Here is a 20,102-nt window from a genome sequence, read left to right on the forward strand (position 1 = left end):
TTCATTTGGTTAAACTCACCCACGCAACAACAAATTCTGGGGAAAATGCAGTTTTTCACATCTGCGGTTTCCCTGCGGAAGTCCTTTCATAGCGCCGCAGTGACTGCACATCTGTGGCACTTTATTGACCTCTGTACGTGATCGGAGGCTAGTAGTCAACAACATGAGTGGGTGAGGAGACTCGTTGGGACGGCTGTGACTCATGTGATGTCACGCCAGTTGGGCCGGCTTTTAGCGTAAACGTCAAATCTTCATAGTGGAAAGAGAAGCGGAAGAGAAATCGCTCAAAGAGCAAGCATCTGTATCAGGTGATTTTACTATTGTTTTGGCTTCGAGTATCTCCTTGGCTGATCTTTAAGGTAAAGATGAGGCTCAACACTTTTTGCTTTGCTTTGCTTTGCTTTGCTTTTTTGCTACTATTGCTTAATAACGTGCCGAGTGTGCATTTTTTGTCATTAATTATCCATGGTGACAGTTAATTTTAATTAATAAGCCTTAATTGTGCGAATTTGAGACCTGGGGGATGTGAGAGAGGAATCCTAGGCAAAGTGTGAGCCTGAGCTTTCTCAGTTAGCAGTTAGGTGTTGGTATGCGGTTGTTTCATTCTGCTCACTGAAAAATTTGGTTCGCAGGAAAATGGACACGAAGGACGAGCGAAGCGCGCCGTGGAGCAGGTGAGAAGTTCCAGTTAACATAATTTCGAACATATTTGTTTAAAAACGCAGGTACTACTCGGCAAAACCGCTTGCCGCACGTCTTGTGCCAGCTCATCTTGGAATGAGGAAGCTGGGGTCGGACAGGATATATGGCCATTGATCTTTTTCCTGAAAGTCCTGGCGGTTATATTATTATTAACGATCACCGATCGCGATGATTTTTACAGAACTACACATTTGGAATACTATCCTGTGAGCCACCCAACATACACAATTATTACTATGTGATTTTTTTTACTATGTGATTCAGTGTTATAAACAATGGAGCAATTCAGCCTGATCATGAGGTTAAAACTGAACTTTTCATATCTGTCCTTTTCCCCCCCTCTTAAAGCCCTGTTCATATGCACAACCCACACCTTGATGCACTAGAAGAAGACATCCTCTACCACTTCAGTCTAGGAACTGGAACTCATAACCTACAAGAGATGTTTGGTGATGTCAAAGTAATGATCGTCTTTGGAAATATAACATGCCATATTCATCTTTATTTAAAAAGCTTTGAGCCTGTCTTTGTCTGTCCTTATTTGTGTGTGTCTGCGGTTTATTGTAGTTTGTTTGTGTGGGTGGGAGTCCCTGGAGAATGAAAGCATTCATTGAGTACATGGCTGCTGAGCTTGATATGGAAGACCCCAATTTGGAGTATCCGAATATCTGTGCTGGAACGGACCGTTACGCCATGTACAAAGTTGGCCCTGTCCTCTCTGTCAGTGTATGTAAAAACACTATTCTATATATAACTTTGTTTTTCATAGGATTGTTCTAAAAATGTATTTGTATATTTACTTGAATACAAGACAACCTCCCAAACTTCATTTAAAAATTGTGTCTTGCTTGTTTTTGCAGCACGGCATGGGCATCCCGTCTATTGCCATAATGTTGCATGAGCTAATAAAGCTCCTCTATCATGCAAAGTGCACAGATGTTACAATTATAAGGATTGGGACATCAGGTGGAATAGGTAAGTGTATTTGTTTGTTTGTTTTTGTTTGTTACTGCCATATCAAGAACAGGGAAAGGGACACTTTGGAACTGTGTACTGTTCAGCATTAATTTATAAATCAATACTATAGGCTGGCTTGTGATAGGATCAGTTGCCATGATGCTAATTAGATGCCATACCGGACCTATATAAAATATAAACACTGCAAATGTTCTCAAAACTAGTAGTTCCTGCTGTAGTAGGTGTGTCCAGGAGGACATTTGCCCTGATGCTACAGACACACACATACACAAACAAACATATAAGACTTATAAGGTGAAAGCATTTCTAACTCCTTATATGAAGTAATTAACTTGGCACAAAAGGCAAGGAAATTTGTGTTTGGTCAATTTTTTCCTTTGTTGTAACAATGCGTCTTGACAATTAATCTCATACCACTGGAAAGCCTGTTTATTTCCCTTAAATGGTGCCACATTTGTAAGGAAGATGCATTTGAGGGTTGAGCAGCAGAGTTGAGTATGGGGTTTGTGGCCATAAAAACTTGCCAAATCGTCTCTGCCAACGCCAAACAGCTTATTCAGCTATTGACTCTTGTTTGGTGTCATTTACTGGACTAGATGATTGAAATCTGAAGTGATAAGACATACTGGCAATTTGAAAGCTTATTCATTTACCAACCAGGGCCTCAGTAACATGTGGAAGAACCATACACAGCCACAACAGTCAGGCATGGGTGTTGTCATCAGAGTTCGGTCCTAGACTTTGGAGATATGGGAATGCCACTGGTTGCAGAATCTCATCTCGATAGCTCTCTGCATTCAGATTGCCTCCAGTGATGACAAGCCTTGTTTTCCAGTGAGGGAGATGCCGTCCTACAGCATCACGCTGCCTCCACCAAAAGCTGTTATCTTGTCGGTGCACATGTTCAGATTCCAGTGCACGTTACTGACACCAGTGCAAACTGGCCTGATGGTAAAGGGCAGTCATGGCAAGCCACCTGGCAGCCTTATGAGACAGAGATTGGCTGTATGCAGTCTGTTCCAGATTGTCTGGGTTGTCAGCCATGTTGTCCTGCAAACCTTGAAGACTGCCTATGGTTCCTAAGTGCTGACAGGGTGAGGAAATGGTCTCCTTGTGGTGACATTGTCTTTGGGATGGTCACTTCACAGCCTGTTTTTGACATCCCCCATTATATGAAACTTGGTCTTCAATTTGGAGGTGGTACTAGGGCCCTACCATGACTGCCCTTTACCACCAATGTTATAAAAACTGTGCAAGATGCAGTCACAACATTTTATCAGAGTATATTTGACATTAGAATGAAGGCTTAGTTTAAAGATTGGAGTGGCGTGAGAAGTCACTGACATTGCAGGGGGAATGATCCTATAGCAAGATGGTCATTAGGTTAATGATTATATTTCTCAATACAGGCAAAAGTAAGACAAAGGTTACTGTGTTATTAGTTAAATTTTAACATAGATCAAGGTCTGACCATATTTTATTGAGTGCAGTGGAGGCAGAAAGTAGAAGGGCCGAGAGAGAGATCAGGTATTACAACTAGTGGGAAAAGTAAGGGAAATTCTGTTAATATACTAATGTTCCTGTGATTGTGTCACATGTACTTTCCAGTAGATGGAATGCGTGATGACACAATAGATGATAACAGAGTCCTTTGTTTTGTTGAAAAGGACACTTTTTCTATTTTTTTTATCCCAAGCAACAGCCCAAAGACCCTTAAAAAATAAAACTACAGAATTAAAAAGTTTCCATAATTGTTTCTTACTGATTCTCTTCCTTCCTTCCTTCCTTCCTTAAAGGGAGAGCAGCTGATCTTTTTGGCTTTCTTCCCTATGAAGGCTGTTTTTGAAACCTTGGCCTTACGCAAACACTGACAGGAAGGTTTGCGTGTTGTCCTGTGTTTTTTTTTTTTTTTTTTTGCGTTTTTGGCCACAGCAGCTTTTGTAGACAGTAGAGAGACAGGAAATGGGGGAAAGAGACAGGGGAAGACACGCGGGCAAACCGGCGATGGGCCGGGATGCGAACCACTAAGCCACCCAGGCGCCCCGAGGGTGTTGTCCTGTGTTTTCCCACATACAAAGAATGGAGAGGTCTGTCATTTTTATTGTAGGTACACTTCAACTGTGAGAGACAGAATCTAAAAAAAAAGTCCAGAAAATCACATTGTATGATTTTTAAATAATTTGCATTTTATTGCATGATATAAGTATTTGATACAAAAGAAAAACGGAACTTAATATTTGGTACAGAAACATTTGTTTGAAATTACAGAGGTCAGCTGTTTCCTGTAGTTCTTGACCAAGTTTGCACACACTGCAACAGGGATTTTGGCCTGCTCTTCTATACAGATCTTTCTTCAGGTCAGACCAGGTCTGGGCTGATTCCTGATCTTTCTCAGAATCATGCTTACCAAACGAGGTGAAATCTTGCATGGAGCCCCAGTCCAAGGAAGACTGACATTCATCTTGTGTTTCTTCCATTTTCTAATAATTGTGCCAACAGTTATTGCCTTCTCACCAAGCTGCTTGCCTATTGTCCTGTACCCCATCCCAGCCATGTACAGGTCTACAATTTTGTCCCTGGTGTCCTTAGACAGCTCTTTGGTCTTGGGCATGGTGGACAGGTGTCTTTTATAAAGGTAACCAGTTCAAACTGGTGCAATTAATACAAGTAATCAGTGCAGAATAGGAGTGCTTCTTAAAGAAAAGGTAACAGGTCTGTGAGAGCCAGAATTCTTGCTGGTTGGTGGGTGACAAATACTTATTTCATGCAATAAAATGCAAATTAATTATTTAAAAATCATAAGTGTACGTACAATAAAAATGACAGACCTCTCCATTCTTTGTAGGTAGGAAAACTTGCAAAATTGGCAGCATATCAAATACTTATTTTCCCACTGTATATGCTCTACGAAGTACTTTAGAATAAGAGGTCCAAAAATCTTTTGAACTTAGTAAAGTTTTATTAATCAATCACAATGGTTCAGTTTACATGAAAAATGCCTTTTAAACAGAGCAGTACTTTCAGTCTAAAACTGGATGATCTCACTTCTTTTTTGGCTTTCAGGACTTGAGCCTGGCACTGTTGTTGTCACCAAGCAGTCTGTGGATGCCACCTTTCAGCCCAAGTTTGAGCAGGTGATCCTTGGCAAGACTGTGGTGCGCAATACTGATCTGGACCAAAGCCTGGCTGAGGAGCTGCTGCAGTGCAGCAAGGAGCTAAAGCAGTTTAATACAGTTATAGGCAACACCATGTGTACACTGGATTTCTATGAAGGTTTGAGTTCTGATACACTGACGTGTTAGCGAGTCAGCTGTTTGCCAACATCTACAGTCTTTAACAGTCTTTCTGTGTTCTCTATTTGATCACATACACAGGGCAAGCCCGTTTGGATGGTGCCTTCTGCTCCTACACTGAGAAAGATAAGCAAGACTACCTCAATAAAGCTCAGGAAGCAGGCGTGTATAATATAGAGATGGAATCATCAGTGTTTGCTGCTATGTGCAAACTGAGTGGTGTACGAGGTAAGAAAATTCAATAACGGCATCGTAGTCCTGATTTTCAGGGTCTGAAAGGAGCATGTTGTCCTAAAATCACACTGGATTCTAACTTTTTATTTCTCTTTGTGAAAAGCGGCTGTGGTTTGTGTAACGTTGCTGGATCGGCTGAAGGGAGATCAGCTGCACAGCCCTCACGATGTCCTTCACAGTTACCAGCAGCGTCCTCAGATACTGGTCGGCTACTACATTAAGAAGCAGTTGAAAGCCAAAGCGCAACGTAGCTAAATGCAAGCATGCAGTAGATTCTTGGTATCATTCCTAGCAGCCATACATACCTTTACATATCTCCACAAGACTTAAATGATGCCTCCTCTTTATGCTTTGACACTGATTTAGTTGATACACATGATATAACAACAGGCACTGCTACACATTTGTTTTCTTTTCTATTTAACTTAAGTACACTTTGACAGAGAATTATTAATGTAGCACTCCATCTTAGTTAAATACACATGTAATACTTATTTAATTTAAGGTTCGCTTTGTTTTACTGGACATGCAAAGTTTCTGCTCCATAAATCTTGAACCTGAAAATAAGTTTTAGTAAGTCTAAGTTTACAATGGTGCTATAACAGAAACACCTTTACAGCCATTATAGAAATTTTGATTTGTTGGAGATGTATTATTATTATTATTATTATTATTATTCAATTTTTTTACTAAAGACTTTGTATATTTGCTCATAATGTCCGTCAGAATGTAAACACTCCATTTGAAAAAGATTTCTGATTTGTGCTATAAATAAAAAGGAAAGCCATATGCAGTCTGAAATTTTACATGTGACTAGAATAATTCTTTATGCAATAACCACCGTGGCATGAATGAAATGTAAAGTTTGTCATTTGTGATCTGCCAATGTTTGCACCTCCGAAGAAGTCTGGCGAAGTGGTGACTATCATCCTGACAAATAAACAAGCCAAAGAAATGACTAAATGGTGTTCCTTAGTGTGATATGTACTGTTTAATCATTTTGGATGATAAATTATAAATAAAAGAAAAAGATTCCTACATTTAATTTGTCACTTAAAAATAGCTTTATGGGAACCTCGCTTTTAATAAGGATAAACTCCAGTGGTTTTAAGAAGTTCAGCTGGTGTCACTGGGTACAGTTTCCACAAAGATCTGCTGAGACTGAAGTTATTTTGGCTACTTTGATCAGAGAAATAACTGTAGTACACTCATTCCCTCTTTTGTCTAATACTGATGATAAATGACACATTAAAGGTTAAGATAAAACAACACTGAGTGATGGCGAATGTCATTGCTTATATTTTTGATCAACAGGCATAGCAGCCTACATCCGCTCATGCCTTCCTACATGCCTATATTCTTTATATATGGCTAACTGAAAAAGTTTAATAGATATTTTCCACTGCCATCACTTTTACATGAAATAGCATGTAAATGCAGGTGTTACTAATCACTTTAGGCCTAATTAAGACTTTTTGTCTAACCTTTACTAATTAGTAACTCCTGTTAATACTCCTGTAACGTCCTACTGCACTATATCATGCAGCATATATCAATATATCAGCAGGTTGTGGAAATGTGTGTTATTGCCAGGATGATAAATCCTCTTCACAGAAGGATTTTTTTCTTTCTTTGGTAATTTGGGTACATTGGACAGCAGGCCTATATTTTTGCATTATTAACCTGGATCATTCTCAAGTAGACCATGTTATTCAGCCTTGAGTCTAAATAACACATTTGTTATTCCGTGGCGTGTCAGTATATAGCCTGTATTGCATGCTGAAAACCGCGCGGCACGTCAGAGGTGGGTCTGTTTGCGCGCTCCCGTGCGTGCCCACCTCCTGTCTGCTATCCGATCCTTACTCGGTCTATTCGCTGACTCAGTGCCTTAAACAGCATCACCGCTCACCAGAACAGCTCTACAGCATCCTCTGCGGAGAAATACATTAGCCATGGCCAAAACAGCAACCGGTAAGCATTAGTGTGGACGGGTTCAAATGGATTAAAACAGCATGGATGGATGGATGGATGTTCAGGTGCATGATTTTTGCGGAAGGTCTGTGTCGGCCCGGTGTAGCCTACCGGCTGGTGGTCGTCTATCTGTTAAGGCTCCACAAAATAAATAAATTAATAAAAAAAAACCCACTCTTTTCCATTATTAGAACTAAATTGCATTAAATTATCGTCTGATATATTTCTACTGATTATTGTCTCATCACAGGACTCTATTGATGACACGAATGTGGGCTCACGCCGAGCATCCTCTGTCGTTAGGTTACTGAAATATCTCCTATATTATCCTACCTATGTGAACATATTAATTCTTGTGTAAAATATGTGTTGTAACAGTGGGCAATTAAACAATACGGATTGCCCGAGAGAGATTTATTTACCTTATAATGCTGCACCTGGGGTTCACGCTACAGCGGCCCCAACATGCAGCATAATGCAGACGGACCCCACCCAAGATGCTGGGTTGCCGATCATTTAGCCGACACCAAAGCAATGGGGGCTTCATCTGTTTGACTTTTCCATTCCGTGGCGATAATGAAAGGTGCACATTACTATAATTATTATTATTTTGCGTTTTTTGGTCACTGAAACGTCTTCTGAAGATGATTGTTTCATCGGTTCATTTATGAGATTGCACCTTTTTCGTGTCTTTAGCTTTCCTTACCTATTCCGTGCCAAGGATGCGCCAGCTGTGGCAGAAACGCTGCAGTTCATTTTGGAAAAATGTATTATTGGTATATTTTCCAAAAACATAGGCATAGTTAGCACACTGATATTCAGAACTAGATTACATCCTACACTAGTCATCTCTTCTGATGGGCAGCTATTGTAGTAGGCCAGACATCTAGCAGGGGTTTGTTTGTTTTTGTCTACATATTTTACAAAAAACTTAATATAAGAAGCCAATTATTCTGGCTGCTTATATATTTCATAAACTATATTGTTCCGACTGCCCTCATTGTGCTGTGTGTGGTATTATAGATGTGTAGTGGACTAGACAGGTGTATGGCAGGGTGGGAGGCAGGCCAGCCCTGCAGCAAGGGGTTGCTTCACAGGCTGGCCTTTGCAGCAGAAGGCTTAGCAGCACTCACAATCTGTAGTCCTCTTTGGGCACTTTGTCAAATATGGAAAGAGCACAAAAAAGTAACAGAATTGACAGTAAAGGTTAAAAATAGTCTGAAGATTTGGTGAAAGTTAATTAAAAAAAAGAAAGTTTGGGCCATTAATCAGCTGTATTTTATGACTATGAATCACAATGACCTAGGTGCATCACAGAAGAGGTGCTTCTTATTATCATGAGGGAACTGAATAATTTAAAAGTTTGCAAAGGAATATTTGAAACAGCTGTTTCATTTCCTTAATTTAAGCTCTTATTTTAACTTCAATAAAAGTAATGCTTGGTATGCTATTAGTTTGATAAGGCTTACAGAATACATTCACCCAATGAATTATTAAGCGGTGTGGCACTTAGATACATTTCATACTTTTAAAGGGATCATTAAGGCATCATTAACTGGTTTGTTGTGCATTTTCCTTTTCTTAACAAGTAGTCAAATTAGAAATCTCAACTATATGTATTCATTTGTGACAATGTTTGTTGTTTTATGGTTTTCATGTTCCTGCAGCATACAAAGAGAAGATGAAGGAGTTGTCTGTCCTCTCCCTTATCTGCTCCTGCTTCTACCCAGAGCCACGCAACAAGCTTGTGTGCGAGTTTGAAGGTATAAATCAGCTCAAATATGGATTTTCTTTTAGATTAAACAAATTTGTTCCACGTGGATGTTTTCTCTAATAAAGATCATAGAAAAAAAAAGTATATGTCATTGGACTGATACAAAATTATATATTGATTTTTCTGCCATTAGCGTTATAATTGTATTATTTACAGACATGGAGGTGAAACCTATAAACAAGCGGGCCTCGGGACAGGCCTTTGAGGTGATTCTCAAGCCTTTGTCTCCAGTGTCAGATGTGGCCCACAACCTTCCCTCACCCCCAAAGAGGGATATCTCCTTGGAGGACATTGAGAAGAAGCTAGAGGCAGCTGAAGATCGGAGGAAGGTGAGTATTACACCTGTTTCAAAAGGCTTTAGTTGTTCAAAATGTTTTAAAAAAATAAAGTAGACATTAAACTAGGGAAAAAGAATAATTCCCACTACACTATGGATCCATAAATAATTCAATATGAATACTTTTGTATATTTAGTACCAAGAGGCCCAGGTGCTGAGGGCTTTGGCAGAAAAGCGAGTACACGAGAGGGATGTGTTGCTAAAGGCCATGGAAGAGAACAGTAATTTCAGCAAGATGGCTGAGGAGAAGCTCCAGATGAAGATGGAGCAGATCAAGGAGAACCGTGACGCCCATCTGGCAGCCATGATGGAGCGTCTACAAGAGAAGGTGAGTCGTCAGCTCAGCATCAAAGGCGCTGGCCAATGTCCTGGTGAGTAATCATTTTCATTGTGCTGTTGTGATGTTTCCAGGAGAGACACGGAGCTGTGGTGCGCAGAAACAAAGAGCTGAGGGACGAGCTGACAGCATGAGCCTCACACAAGTCCAGACTTCCTTGATCCATCCATCCACCCAGTCCTGTCCCCTTCCACAGTAGAGCCTTCACCCTCTTCGTAACAGACACTCAACCCTGGAGGCTGAGAGGTTCAAGAACCTCACCACTATATCACAACACACCACGCCACCAGTAGTCACTATTATCAGTATTATCAGTGGATACAAACATGAATAACACTCATCTTGAGAATTGAATGGATTTGTTGATTTAAAAGTAAATGAAAGAATATGGCTTTTCTTGGCTTTTATTTTGTCAGTACTTTTTTCTATCTATCTATCTATCTATCTATCTATCTATCTATCTATCTATCTATCTATCTATCTATCTATCTATCTATCTATCTATCTATCTATCTATCTATCTATCTATCTATCTATCTATCTATCTATCTATCTATCTATCATTTTCTTTGTCTTTGATTAATGTTTAATTCTTGAAGTTTGACTACCATCATTTTCTTGTGGAAGCCCTCAGTGGTGTGAGTTGGCTGTAGACAGGTATTTGCATTGTTTCCCAATGATGTCCTGATAATGATGTTTCTGTGTCTTTTGTGAAGAATGATGGTTGGTGTTTCCAGATTACAGACTCGGCAAGATATCAACGTATCTCATCTGTATCCCTCTCACACGCACCTACTCATTCTCAACATGCACACTTGGAACTTAACAATAATCTAAACCCCACAGATACATAAAAGTCCACTTCCTCTGAAATGAGCTTGATAGGTGCTTTATTGTTATTAAGAATGTCTATGCCCAGTGGAAGCAACTGTTTATACACTTGCAGATTACCACTTACCCTGACAACGCCATTTTTCGACAAATCCATCTTTACCCAAATGAATAGCTCTGTTAAGAACATGGTACTGGGGATAAATCTTATGAAGTTGTGAATGTTATGACACCATACTGGTATCATGGATAGTGTCTTGGACAGTAGAATGTGCTGTTGCTCCCATCTTGATATTGATAGTGTGAACATAATGTATGTCTGTGTGGGTGTGTGTGAATGCAGATTTAACTTGAGGCATCATCAGCATCTTCTCTTATTTAGGGGGTTAGATAGAGAATGGATGCAGGATGCTTTACATTCAGCACACTAAACTAGTCTCTTTTTAATATACAGTCCCACTGATATCTGCCTGCATCTTCTGCTTCTCGTTTTTCTCCCTTCATATATTTCTCTGTGAAAGCTTTGCTGAATAAAAGTTTGGGGTTCTGTGAACATGGCATGCACCATCTAAAACTTTTCTGTAAACTGCCAAATAAAAGAACCAGTTATCTACACATCCTGAGAATTACTCCTCCTGTAGCTTACTTTTTTTAATGTTTGTTCCAGTCTGATTTGAATTGATTTTTAACATCTGGACTAAACCTAGTCCTGGACTACAGTCATATGAAAAATAAAGTACAGCCTCTTTCGAGGTTTCAAGGTTTTTATGTCTCAGGAAATATATATATATATATATATATATATATATATATATATGTTATCTGACCCCCAGGAGATCTTGAAAAGAGGTAAATACAGCCTCAGATGAATAACAACACATTATATTACACCATGTCATTATTTAACAAAAAAAAAGCCAAAATGCAAAACAATGTGTGGCAAAACTAAGAACTCCCTGATTGTTTCCATAGGAATTAAGAGGTAAGTAGCAGCCAGGTGCTGCTAATCAAATGCCCTTGATTAACTGATCATGAGCAGGTGTGAGCACCTCTGTAAAAGCAGAGACATGTTGATACAGGCAAACGTGAACTGAAGACGAGTCTTCTATTGACCATTGTAGGAAATCCAGCAAAACACAAAGTCCAAAGGAGTGACTGGAAAACCATAACAACTGAAAACCTAAAATCAGAGAAACATACAAACTGAAATGACCAGCCAGGGAAACACAGGAGCAAAGGAACAGCTCAAAATGCTGAGTAACAGACCCAGGACTATGACACAGCACCACATTTGGAGAAAACCAAACACAGCATATCAGAAGATACCAGCTGTCAGCATGGTGGTGGCGGGGCAATGATTTCAGCTTGTTTTGCAGCTATAGCACCATGCAGTCATTGATTTGACCCTCAGCTCCTCTGTACATCAAAGTATTCTAGAGTCACATGAGGCCAACTGTCTGACAGCTAAAGCTTGTCTGAGAATAAGCTTATTCCATATCTAAGAAACTGAGACCCAGTGTCCTAGTAAAGGCTTTTCACCACCATTGCACTGATTTTTTTGGACAGCATATGATTCACATCATTTTTATACTCATCTAATTATTCAGTGAGCCAGAGTGCATTATGGATGGGGCCACTATTTCCTCTCAGGAGTGAAATATTTCATCACATTTTGTATCAAACTGCAGTGACCCTTCCCTGTAAGGGGAATAGTGGGTCCAACTCACCCCAGCAAAGTTCCCCCATGGCACACCTGAGGCCCCAAATTTCACCAGGTTCAGTTCTTCAAATTGTAATGACACTTTTCCACCAGTAGGTGGCAGTGTCAGATTTATTTTGGACATTAACAGCGTGAACCCCACACTCCTCCAAAGTGGGCCAAACGGAAATATATACAAAAATTTTAACACTAATACTGACTGGATTAGAATCTGAAATTCCTCAAAATCCATAGTCTAATCTGCTTTGTAGACATTTTAGTTTTCATAATCTAATTTATTATTTACAGCATGTGATTTAAGGCCCTAGGGGAACAAAAGACAGACAACAGATGCATCACCTGAATGCCCAGTGTGCTTCACACATGCATAAAACTGAGCCATTAAAACAATGAACCCCTTAAAAGCCGCGTCTCTAAAAGACAGCACCTCAAATGCTGAGCAGTGATTTATTGGTCCAGCTGCCTGAGTGTTGTTACTTTTCAACCTCTTTCCTCTAATCTCACACTGTTCACACTATTGTCTCCGTTCCAGACCAACCCGAGCTGGTGAGGTCAGGGCAACATTGTAAAGGATTTCCTCTGGCTCTTAATGATTTCCTGTGTATTCATAAGGGCAACAATGCTGTCGAATTTGGTTACTTACCTGGCACACAGTAAAGGAATTGCCTTTCAGTCAATAGCCAGGACCTCATTAGCTCATGATTGAGTTCTATGAGACTGCAACAGAAATGCACCTGCAGATTATATGTCATTATAGGAATGTGGGCTTTACAAGTAAAGGTGTTTGTCTGCTTCTATGTAGGACTTGGCTACATGAATGTAAAAAAAACAGCAACATGATGCATGTAATTAAAAAAAATCAAACAGGAATGAAAGAAGCAAATGCAACAGAAATATACACTGATTTATAACCATGTTTTATATATTTAGAATCAATTTATTGGTACAAAAATATTACAAATAGATACAAGAATCCAAGTTTCCAAACCTCAAAAAGTTAGTTTCCCAACAATGGTGCACATAATATGCATATTTATTGTCACTGTAGTTCTAAAATCATAAAAAAAAAGCTGACATAATTAAGTTAATCTATGTTATGCCAGTTGTAGATATTTTGATGTTTCAGTATATGGCCTATAAAAACTTACTTCTAAATTTGTGCTTACTGTAAATCAATCCATGGCTCATATATCATACCATTACAACAATCCTCAACCTGGAGGCAGTGCACGCTAGCTAAATTAGTTTTTGTTTTTAATCAATAACATAAAAATCTTTTTTTTCTTGTTAAAAGTAAATGACAGAGGAAATTACATCCTCCAGCAACCTCTCCAACTTATTCCTTATGCTTAATAAAATGAAATCAGTTTTGTTCCTCTGTATTTTCTTGCTATAAAACAGTTAAAGCAGTCTGTATGTGATGGTGGGCACAGCTCAGCTGTTGCCTTCAGTCTAGTGATTGGCTTCAGAAGGCCCCGATCTCCATACCCCATGGCCTGTAAGGTTTTGACAGTGTGGAGGAGGGACTCACGGTGCTGACGGCCGTCGGGGAAAGGAGAGGGAAAGCACTAAAGGAGAGAGGGAAGGCTGAAAGCGAGGACAAAGATGAGACCAGTGGTGGAGAAAGCTTAGTTGTTGGTATGGGAAGACTGAGAGGTAGTGAGCCATTGGAAGGAACCCTGAGGGACTCTGTGGGGGGCATAACACCGAGTCTGGATGTCCCAGATGTCTCAGCGGAGGAGGAGGAGGAAGATGATGAGGAAGAAGAGGAGGAGGAAGGGGGCTGGCTGCTGGTGGTTCTGGATGCAGGTGTCCTGCCCTGGGGGTGCTGTACAAGGAGAGGGTGGGGGAGATGGACAGGGGCAGCCCCAAAGGCAGAGCCCCAGGCTAAGTGTTCCAGTCCAGTGTGCACCTCCCTCTGAGAGGCATAGTTGCTGAGGTGGGACACTAAACGCACACGGAGGGAGTCTGTACTGTCCCGACCCTCTACGACGCTCAGGTAGCGAGCGGTCTCTGCCAGGCACTCCCTGAAGCCCAGGCTGCGGTAATCCTTAGCAAGAGCATGAGCCTCAAAGTAACCTGCAGGGAAGGAAGAAATATGTTTAAAGGATATCTCATATTTATTAATAAGGAAGCTGAAACATGGATTTATTTATCAATGATCCAATGCCAAAGAAAAGCTCTGCTACCTTTCCCACCAGAAGCATGAAGCATCTTCAAATGGTCCACTGTCATTTGGAGTATTTCTGCTTTCTCCAGTTTAGCTGATCCCTGTAAAGACATTGAAATAGTATCACTTTCTGTTAGCTTATATATTGTTTATCAAGAAAATTGTGTGTACCAAATAAGATTAAGAATTATGTACCTGTTTCTCAAAAGCACTTGGCACCAGCCTTCTCAGCTCTGACAAACTGTTATTGATCCGGTCACGTCTCCGTTTCTCAATAATCTGTGTGAAAAAATATTTTAACATTGATTCAGTCATTCAGATGATAAACTTTGGACTGTATTAAACAAGAGCAGGAAACGCAGTTTACATACCCCTCTGCGCCTTTTTCTGGCTTGGACTTGTGTGGTTGTGGAGGGTGACATCGACCCGTGGGAGTCAAGTTGACTGAAAGATAAAACAATCATTTTATCTTTTTATTTTAATCAGTTTTTTAAAAAAAATAAAAACAACAAAAAAACGAAGGCAAAGCAATACATTAAAATGTACATAAAATGAATAGCTGCAGGCAATCAAGCAAAAACTATTCTTACTTAAAACTGATCATATAGTTTAATTTTCTTTTATTAAAGGAATGTTAACGTACCCATTTTCATCCCCACTGTCCTTCTCCACCTCAACGTTGTCGTCCAGGTCGCTGTCCGATGAGCTGTAATTGTGGCTTCGCTTCATTTTGCCTTCAAGCCTTCAGTCTCTCCTTCCTGGGAAAGCTCCAGAGGCGCACAGACAGCACGAGGTCTGCGCCACAGCTTAAAACGGTCTGATCTGCAGCTGCTGTGATTATTTTGACACGGCGGAGAAGAGGGCGGGGTGCCCGGAATGAAGTGGGCGGGGCTCTGCAATACTTGAGCCAGTTGGAATCGAGCTGACGCTTGATTGACAGGCGCCTTAAAAATATCAATGAACAAGTCTAAGGGCTCACAGATCATCATCCTAATGAAGGTAGTCTGATGAAAATCATATTTGAAATATATATATAAGTAACGGATTCAAGTAACTGTGACATTTTAATCCAGATCTGTGAGGTTTTGTGAGCTCAGACTGGAAAATCCCAGGTCCCAGTTTTCTCAGTGATGCCCCACTTCATGAGTGACCAGAGCCCAGATTTGTCTCTGGCATTGTGGAGGACGGATGGTCTATTAGCTGACTGTGCTCATCTATGTGGTTCCATGATGCTACTGATCAGCCAGGAGGCTCCGCAGAGCTCCTAGGAAACTCCATCCTCTCCACCTTCTGCAAACACAGGCAGACCTTCCCATGGAGTCATTCACCCGCTGGTTGAACATTCTTCTCTCTGTGGTGTAGTGTGAAAGAGAATCACAAATGTTTTCATAAGCTTGAGCTACATGTAGCTATACAAACTATAACAACATGCAAAGCTACTTCAGGCATAAAAGATGAAACATGAGGGGCGCAAGGGTGGTATGCAGGAGTATGACAGGATGACCCTACTAATGCACGTGGGTCAGGGGGCAAACTATGAAACACAGGAGCTTTCAGTTTTTGTGCTACTGTGTAACTGATTCCTTTAGGCAGATTTTTTTTTATGGGGTCTGGGATCTGGTGGCTGTGTTGCTTTGCTTCCATGGTTTGCCATGGTTTCTGTCTTTGGAGGGAAGGGTGCATAAAAGTTGTTCTAAGTGACTGCTTTAATTGTATGATGAAGCAGTTCTGTCTTGATTGGATTGGTCGCCTCCAGAAAAGCAATGCCTTCATTCATAGGATGCAAAGGCTTGATGAGTATGAAAACTATGCAAATCATATACGATGACCCTCACAAGCCACAGGATCTTCTGCTGGGAAAATGATATTCATCTTCCCAGTGGAGTTCGAGGACTTGGAGAAGTTGTGCCAAGCTGCACTGATGCTGTTCTAGCAACAAACTGTGGCCCACTAAGAAATGATGACTTTTACTTTAATTTGTAACCAGTATGTATATTTACACATGTGGGATGTTAGTATTGTACCTCAGGACATATTTTAGGCATCTGCACTTTATTTGATGTTTTACAATTTCTGTAACAGTTTTAGATATTAGTTAGTTCTCACATTGGTTTGATTCTTTTGTGTCCCATGAAACCCAAAACAGTATCTCCTATCCTTTCATGATTTTAAATTTGAATTATTCTTTTTGGTGTACAAATATATGATATTTAAACTAATAAAACCCTTCTTGGGTTAACTGTGAAATGCATAGAAACAGAGCTGAAAATAGGGATGTTTGCCTTAGATGTTGACTTTTTAATGTTTCCTGCAGGGCAGTACCATGTTGATCTCACATAATATGATGCATCGCTTTATTTAATCTACCCAACAATATGTGGTTAAAGTTAGTAGTTAAAATAAGCACAACTCTATACATACTTCACAGATTTAAGGCTCTTTGATTATTGCAGTGTAGACAGTAATGAAGGAGGACTATCAATCCATATACATTGTATATTACACTAAAACATTCACAATTAATATTTTTCTGCAAAATACTACTGTTTACTCATGATACTTTATGTAATAATACATAGTTAAGTAAGTTTTTCAGTGTAGGACTTATTTTATTTTTGCATTTTGGCTTTGCTACTTTCATTTAAGGATCTCAATACTTCTCCACCATTGTGCTGTATAGGCTATATCTATGAAAACATGAATAGAATGTAACATTTGTACATTTACTCAAGTGCTACATGATGGTGCAATTTTTAGGTAACAGTACATAATTGAGTATTTCAATTTTGTGCTATTTTATGCTCCACAAAGTAGGAAATATGATGCTTATATATCATTTGTCTAACAAATAAAATTACTGGTTACCCCACAGATAAAACTTTTCTGCATATGATATATGGTAGGCTGTGATCCAGTTGAACAAAGGGTACTTTTATGGTCATATTATAAGTACATTTAATTGCTACATCTGCAATCATTTTCTCTTTGTAATAGAGTATTAGTATTTATTTATTAAAATGCAAAGATCCAGCACCATCATCTAACCAGGCATTTGAAAAATACACAATTAACCACAAAGAATGACTTGAAGTTGGGATATAGTTCCTGGTCTGACATGTCTGTTAAGGCTATCAGTGGGGGTGCAAGGCCCTGCTCTCTTTAATTCCACTACCTTGTAGAGAAACAGCTGTTTCTCTACTCTGTCCATCAGGTCAGTTGTTAACTTTGTACGATGGGAGCCAGACAAGTGCGGGTGAGAGCTTGATTCTAGGGAGCAACTGGAGGCTAACACGCTGGTCCCAGAATGTCAGAGGGGCTTCAGTGGTGACAGATACAATGTGCAAGCTTCAGTCATTCTGTTGATGCAGTGAGCACGGATGAGCCTTCACGCTATCCCTGACGCACAGATACATACACAGACCCCCCACCCTATCCCATCTCCTCTCCTTGTCATGCCTACCTTCAACCATTTCATGCATTTCCACATTCCCATACTCCCACTTGGTGGATTTATAGATCCTAACATGTGTTTAATCCAGTGCTGAAAAATACTCAAGGCCTGCCTGCTCCCTTTTTGGACATAATTTCTCATGCAAGAATCAAATACAGATCCATGAACTGTGCCTTCATGGCCTTTCCATGACTCTGCTAAATGTCAGTCTGAATGTATTTATGCTCACTCTTTGTACTGTTTATGATACTATTATGGAAATAGGGTCATTATGCCGACACAAACCACTCTACTCACACCTGACCGTCAAGGTCATTCACATTAGTTCTGACATTCCTGTGGCCCATTAAACATAATTGCGCTTCGTCTTTTAAAAACCTTGACTTTTCACCTGTGGTATCACAACATCTCCCTGCCTTTCCCGGTCCACGTTTGGTGATGCTGGATGTGAATGTCCTGTTCTATTTGAGTGTGTTTGGTTTTGGCTCATTTGTGTTTGACTACCATCTTTACATTTAATAACTCCAACAGCTTACCAGTCTGCCCATTGACCGTGGGCGTAACTCAGCACCAATTTCAAGAAAGCACTCTCAAACCAGTGCCAGGAAGCTAAAAGGTATAAGAAAGCATTTGTTTGAAACTGGCGTGTGCCCAGCTGCCTTCCTCAATCTTCCCTCAGGTTTCCCTTGGTGACTCTTTGTGTGCAAGAGCACGGCCTGAGTGTGTGCTGGTGTGTTTGCATGTGTTTATGTGTGTGCGACTGAGAGTGTGCAAGTGTGTTTAGGAGGTGCTGTTTCCCACAACCCTGATCTAATTCCGTGGTAACTCAATCTCCGTGTGAGCGCTTCCCGGCGAGTGTTCTCCCACCCGTCGGCCGTCTCTCTGGCTGGCTGAGTGGCTGAGTGTGTCTGACGGAGGCCGGCTCAGTCCCATTGGACCCTCCACCCCCACCTACTGCCCCTCCTGCCTTCATCCTACCCACCCTCCCATCAGGATTGATTTACTATGTCAACCGTTGGGGCTGTCGGCAGCAGCGACGCTCACAGCCGTGCCTGCATCCTGTGTGCACACCATCCTGACATCTTATACCTGTCATTCAGCGACTGCTGCAGTGAATTTTGGATTTGTGTGTGTGGATGGGGTGGGAGACGTTTGTGTATGTGAGATAATTTCCTCATCCGTGTTTGGGTAAGGCTTGCAAAAAGGTGTGAGTTTTGCTGCCTATTTACACGTGATGTGACATTATTATGTAAGGCAAAGCAAATGCCACCCATGCTGGTCCTAAACAGGTTGTCTGACCGAGGGAAATGTCTCCCAGACAGCTTTCATGCAACAATGTTATCCTATGGGCCACAGTTTCCTGTCTGTCCCTTCTCTTTCTAGTCAGCACCCAGGCGCTATATTGGGCAGGCTTGAGACCCATTCCCATTGCTTAACCGTAATACACCCGCCTTCTCATTCTTTACTTTCCTGTCTTTGTTGGCATCCACTCTGCTTTTTGCTTTTTGGATAGGTAAAGCCAAGGAGGATGTGTTGACTTCCCCCTTTCTTTGTTTAGCAAAGTTTGTTCGCTTTTTTTTTTTTTTTTATGAGGACATCTCCGCAGGCCTCAGGTCATAGTACTGACAACAGGATTTTGGCACCAGCTGCCAATTACAGTGCTTGGAGTCAATTACAGGGCATGGACAGCATTTAGGAAAGAATTAGACAATACTTTGAACTCAATATGGATGACCTTATGAGCTGGTTGGAAAAAAAAAAAAGATGATCTGAGTCATTCCTGAATAATAAAATTTCTTTCACCCTTTTTTTCCACAATGCTGCACACTCCTGTACAAAGGCCCCTCACAATTATATTGTTCGTAAGGTTTATCAGAATGCTTCAAATTACCAGTTAACTTATGCAAGTTCACAATGGGGGGAAGGCAGATCACAAGACTGGTTCCCAAATAAGCGCAACAGGAGACGGCACGTGATGTCCTCACAGAGAAAGGAGGACCACGGAGCAAGCTACTTTTAAGGCCACACATTGTGCTGCCACAGGAAAAACATTGTTTGCATATCAATGGTCTGTGTGTGTGTGTGTGTGTGTGTGTGTGTGTGTGTGTGTCTTAATGTGGAGGACTTTGGGGGCTCTAATTGAAATGTATCTCCTGGTTTACATCACAAGCAAACCTCACTGACACCAGCCATATGAATTATTAGTCAAGTCAAGCTGTAGAGTCTCTATTTCTGTGTCTTTGTGTGCATGTGTGCGTGTGTGTGCACAAGACATGTTTGGTCATTACCGTGGGAAATCAGTG

General features: G+C 40.6%; 3 protein-coding genes across 4 annotated transcripts; 2 read left to right on the top strand and 1 right to left on the bottom strand.

The window, feature by feature from the left end:
- Nucleotides 1–153: 153 nt before the first annotated feature.
- On the top strand, nucleotides 154–6,269 carry upp1 (uridine phosphorylase 1). 2 transcript variants are annotated; one of them, XM_030750917.1, is made up of 8 exons: nucleotides 154–308; nucleotides 633–674; nucleotides 1,051–1,162; nucleotides 1,270–1,428; nucleotides 1,563–1,677; nucleotides 4,744–4,953; nucleotides 5,055–5,201; nucleotides 5,311–6,269. In XM_030750917.1, the coding sequence occupies exons 2-8, from the start codon at nucleotides 637–639 to the stop codon at nucleotides 5,460–5,462; spliced, it is 933 nt and encodes a 310-aa protein (XP_030606777.1). In that variant the 5' UTR covers nucleotides 154–308; nucleotides 633–636; the 3' UTR covers nucleotides 5,463–6,269. The 2 variants fall into 2 exon arrangements, with proteins under 2 accessions (XP_030606777.1, XP_030606776.1); XM_030750916.1 differs by having other exon boundaries at nucleotides 225–359.
- A 773-nt stretch (nucleotides 6,270–7,042) lies between these two features.
- stmn2a (stathmin 2a) lies at nucleotides 7,043–11,076 on the top strand. Its single transcript, XM_030750332.1, has 5 exons — nucleotides 7,043–7,178; nucleotides 8,846–8,941; nucleotides 9,109–9,281; nucleotides 9,427–9,618; nucleotides 9,702–11,076. Exons 1-5 carry the CDS (start codon nucleotides 7,160–7,162, stop codon nucleotides 9,759–9,761), a joined length of 540 nt encoding a protein of 179 aa, XP_030606192.1. The 5' UTR covers nucleotides 7,043–7,159; the 3' UTR covers nucleotides 9,762–11,076.
- A 1,985-nt stretch (nucleotides 11,077–13,061) lies between these two features.
- LOC115794534 (hairy/enhancer-of-split related with YRPW motif protein 1-like) lies at nucleotides 13,062–15,160 on the bottom strand. The gene is made up of 5 exons (XM_030750094.1): nucleotides 14,992–15,160; nucleotides 14,720–14,792; nucleotides 14,544–14,627; nucleotides 14,368–14,449; nucleotides 13,062–14,257 (listed from the first exon to the last, which is right to left on the bottom strand). The coding sequence occupies exons 1-5, from the start codon at nucleotides 15,075–15,077 to the stop codon at nucleotides 13,644–13,646; spliced, it is 939 nt and encodes a 312-aa protein (XP_030605954.1). The 5' UTR covers nucleotides 15,078–15,160; the 3' UTR covers nucleotides 13,062–13,643.
- Between the last annotated feature and the right edge of the window lie 4,942 nt (nucleotides 15,161–20,102).

Source organism: Archocentrus centrarchus, chromosome 16, assembly GCF_007364275.1.
Source record: "Archocentrus centrarchus isolate MPI-CPG fArcCen1 chromosome 16, fArcCen1, whole genome shotgun sequence".
In the NCBI taxonomy this organism is placed as follows: Eukaryota; Metazoa; Chordata; class Actinopteri; order Cichliformes; family Cichlidae; genus Archocentrus; species Archocentrus centrarchus.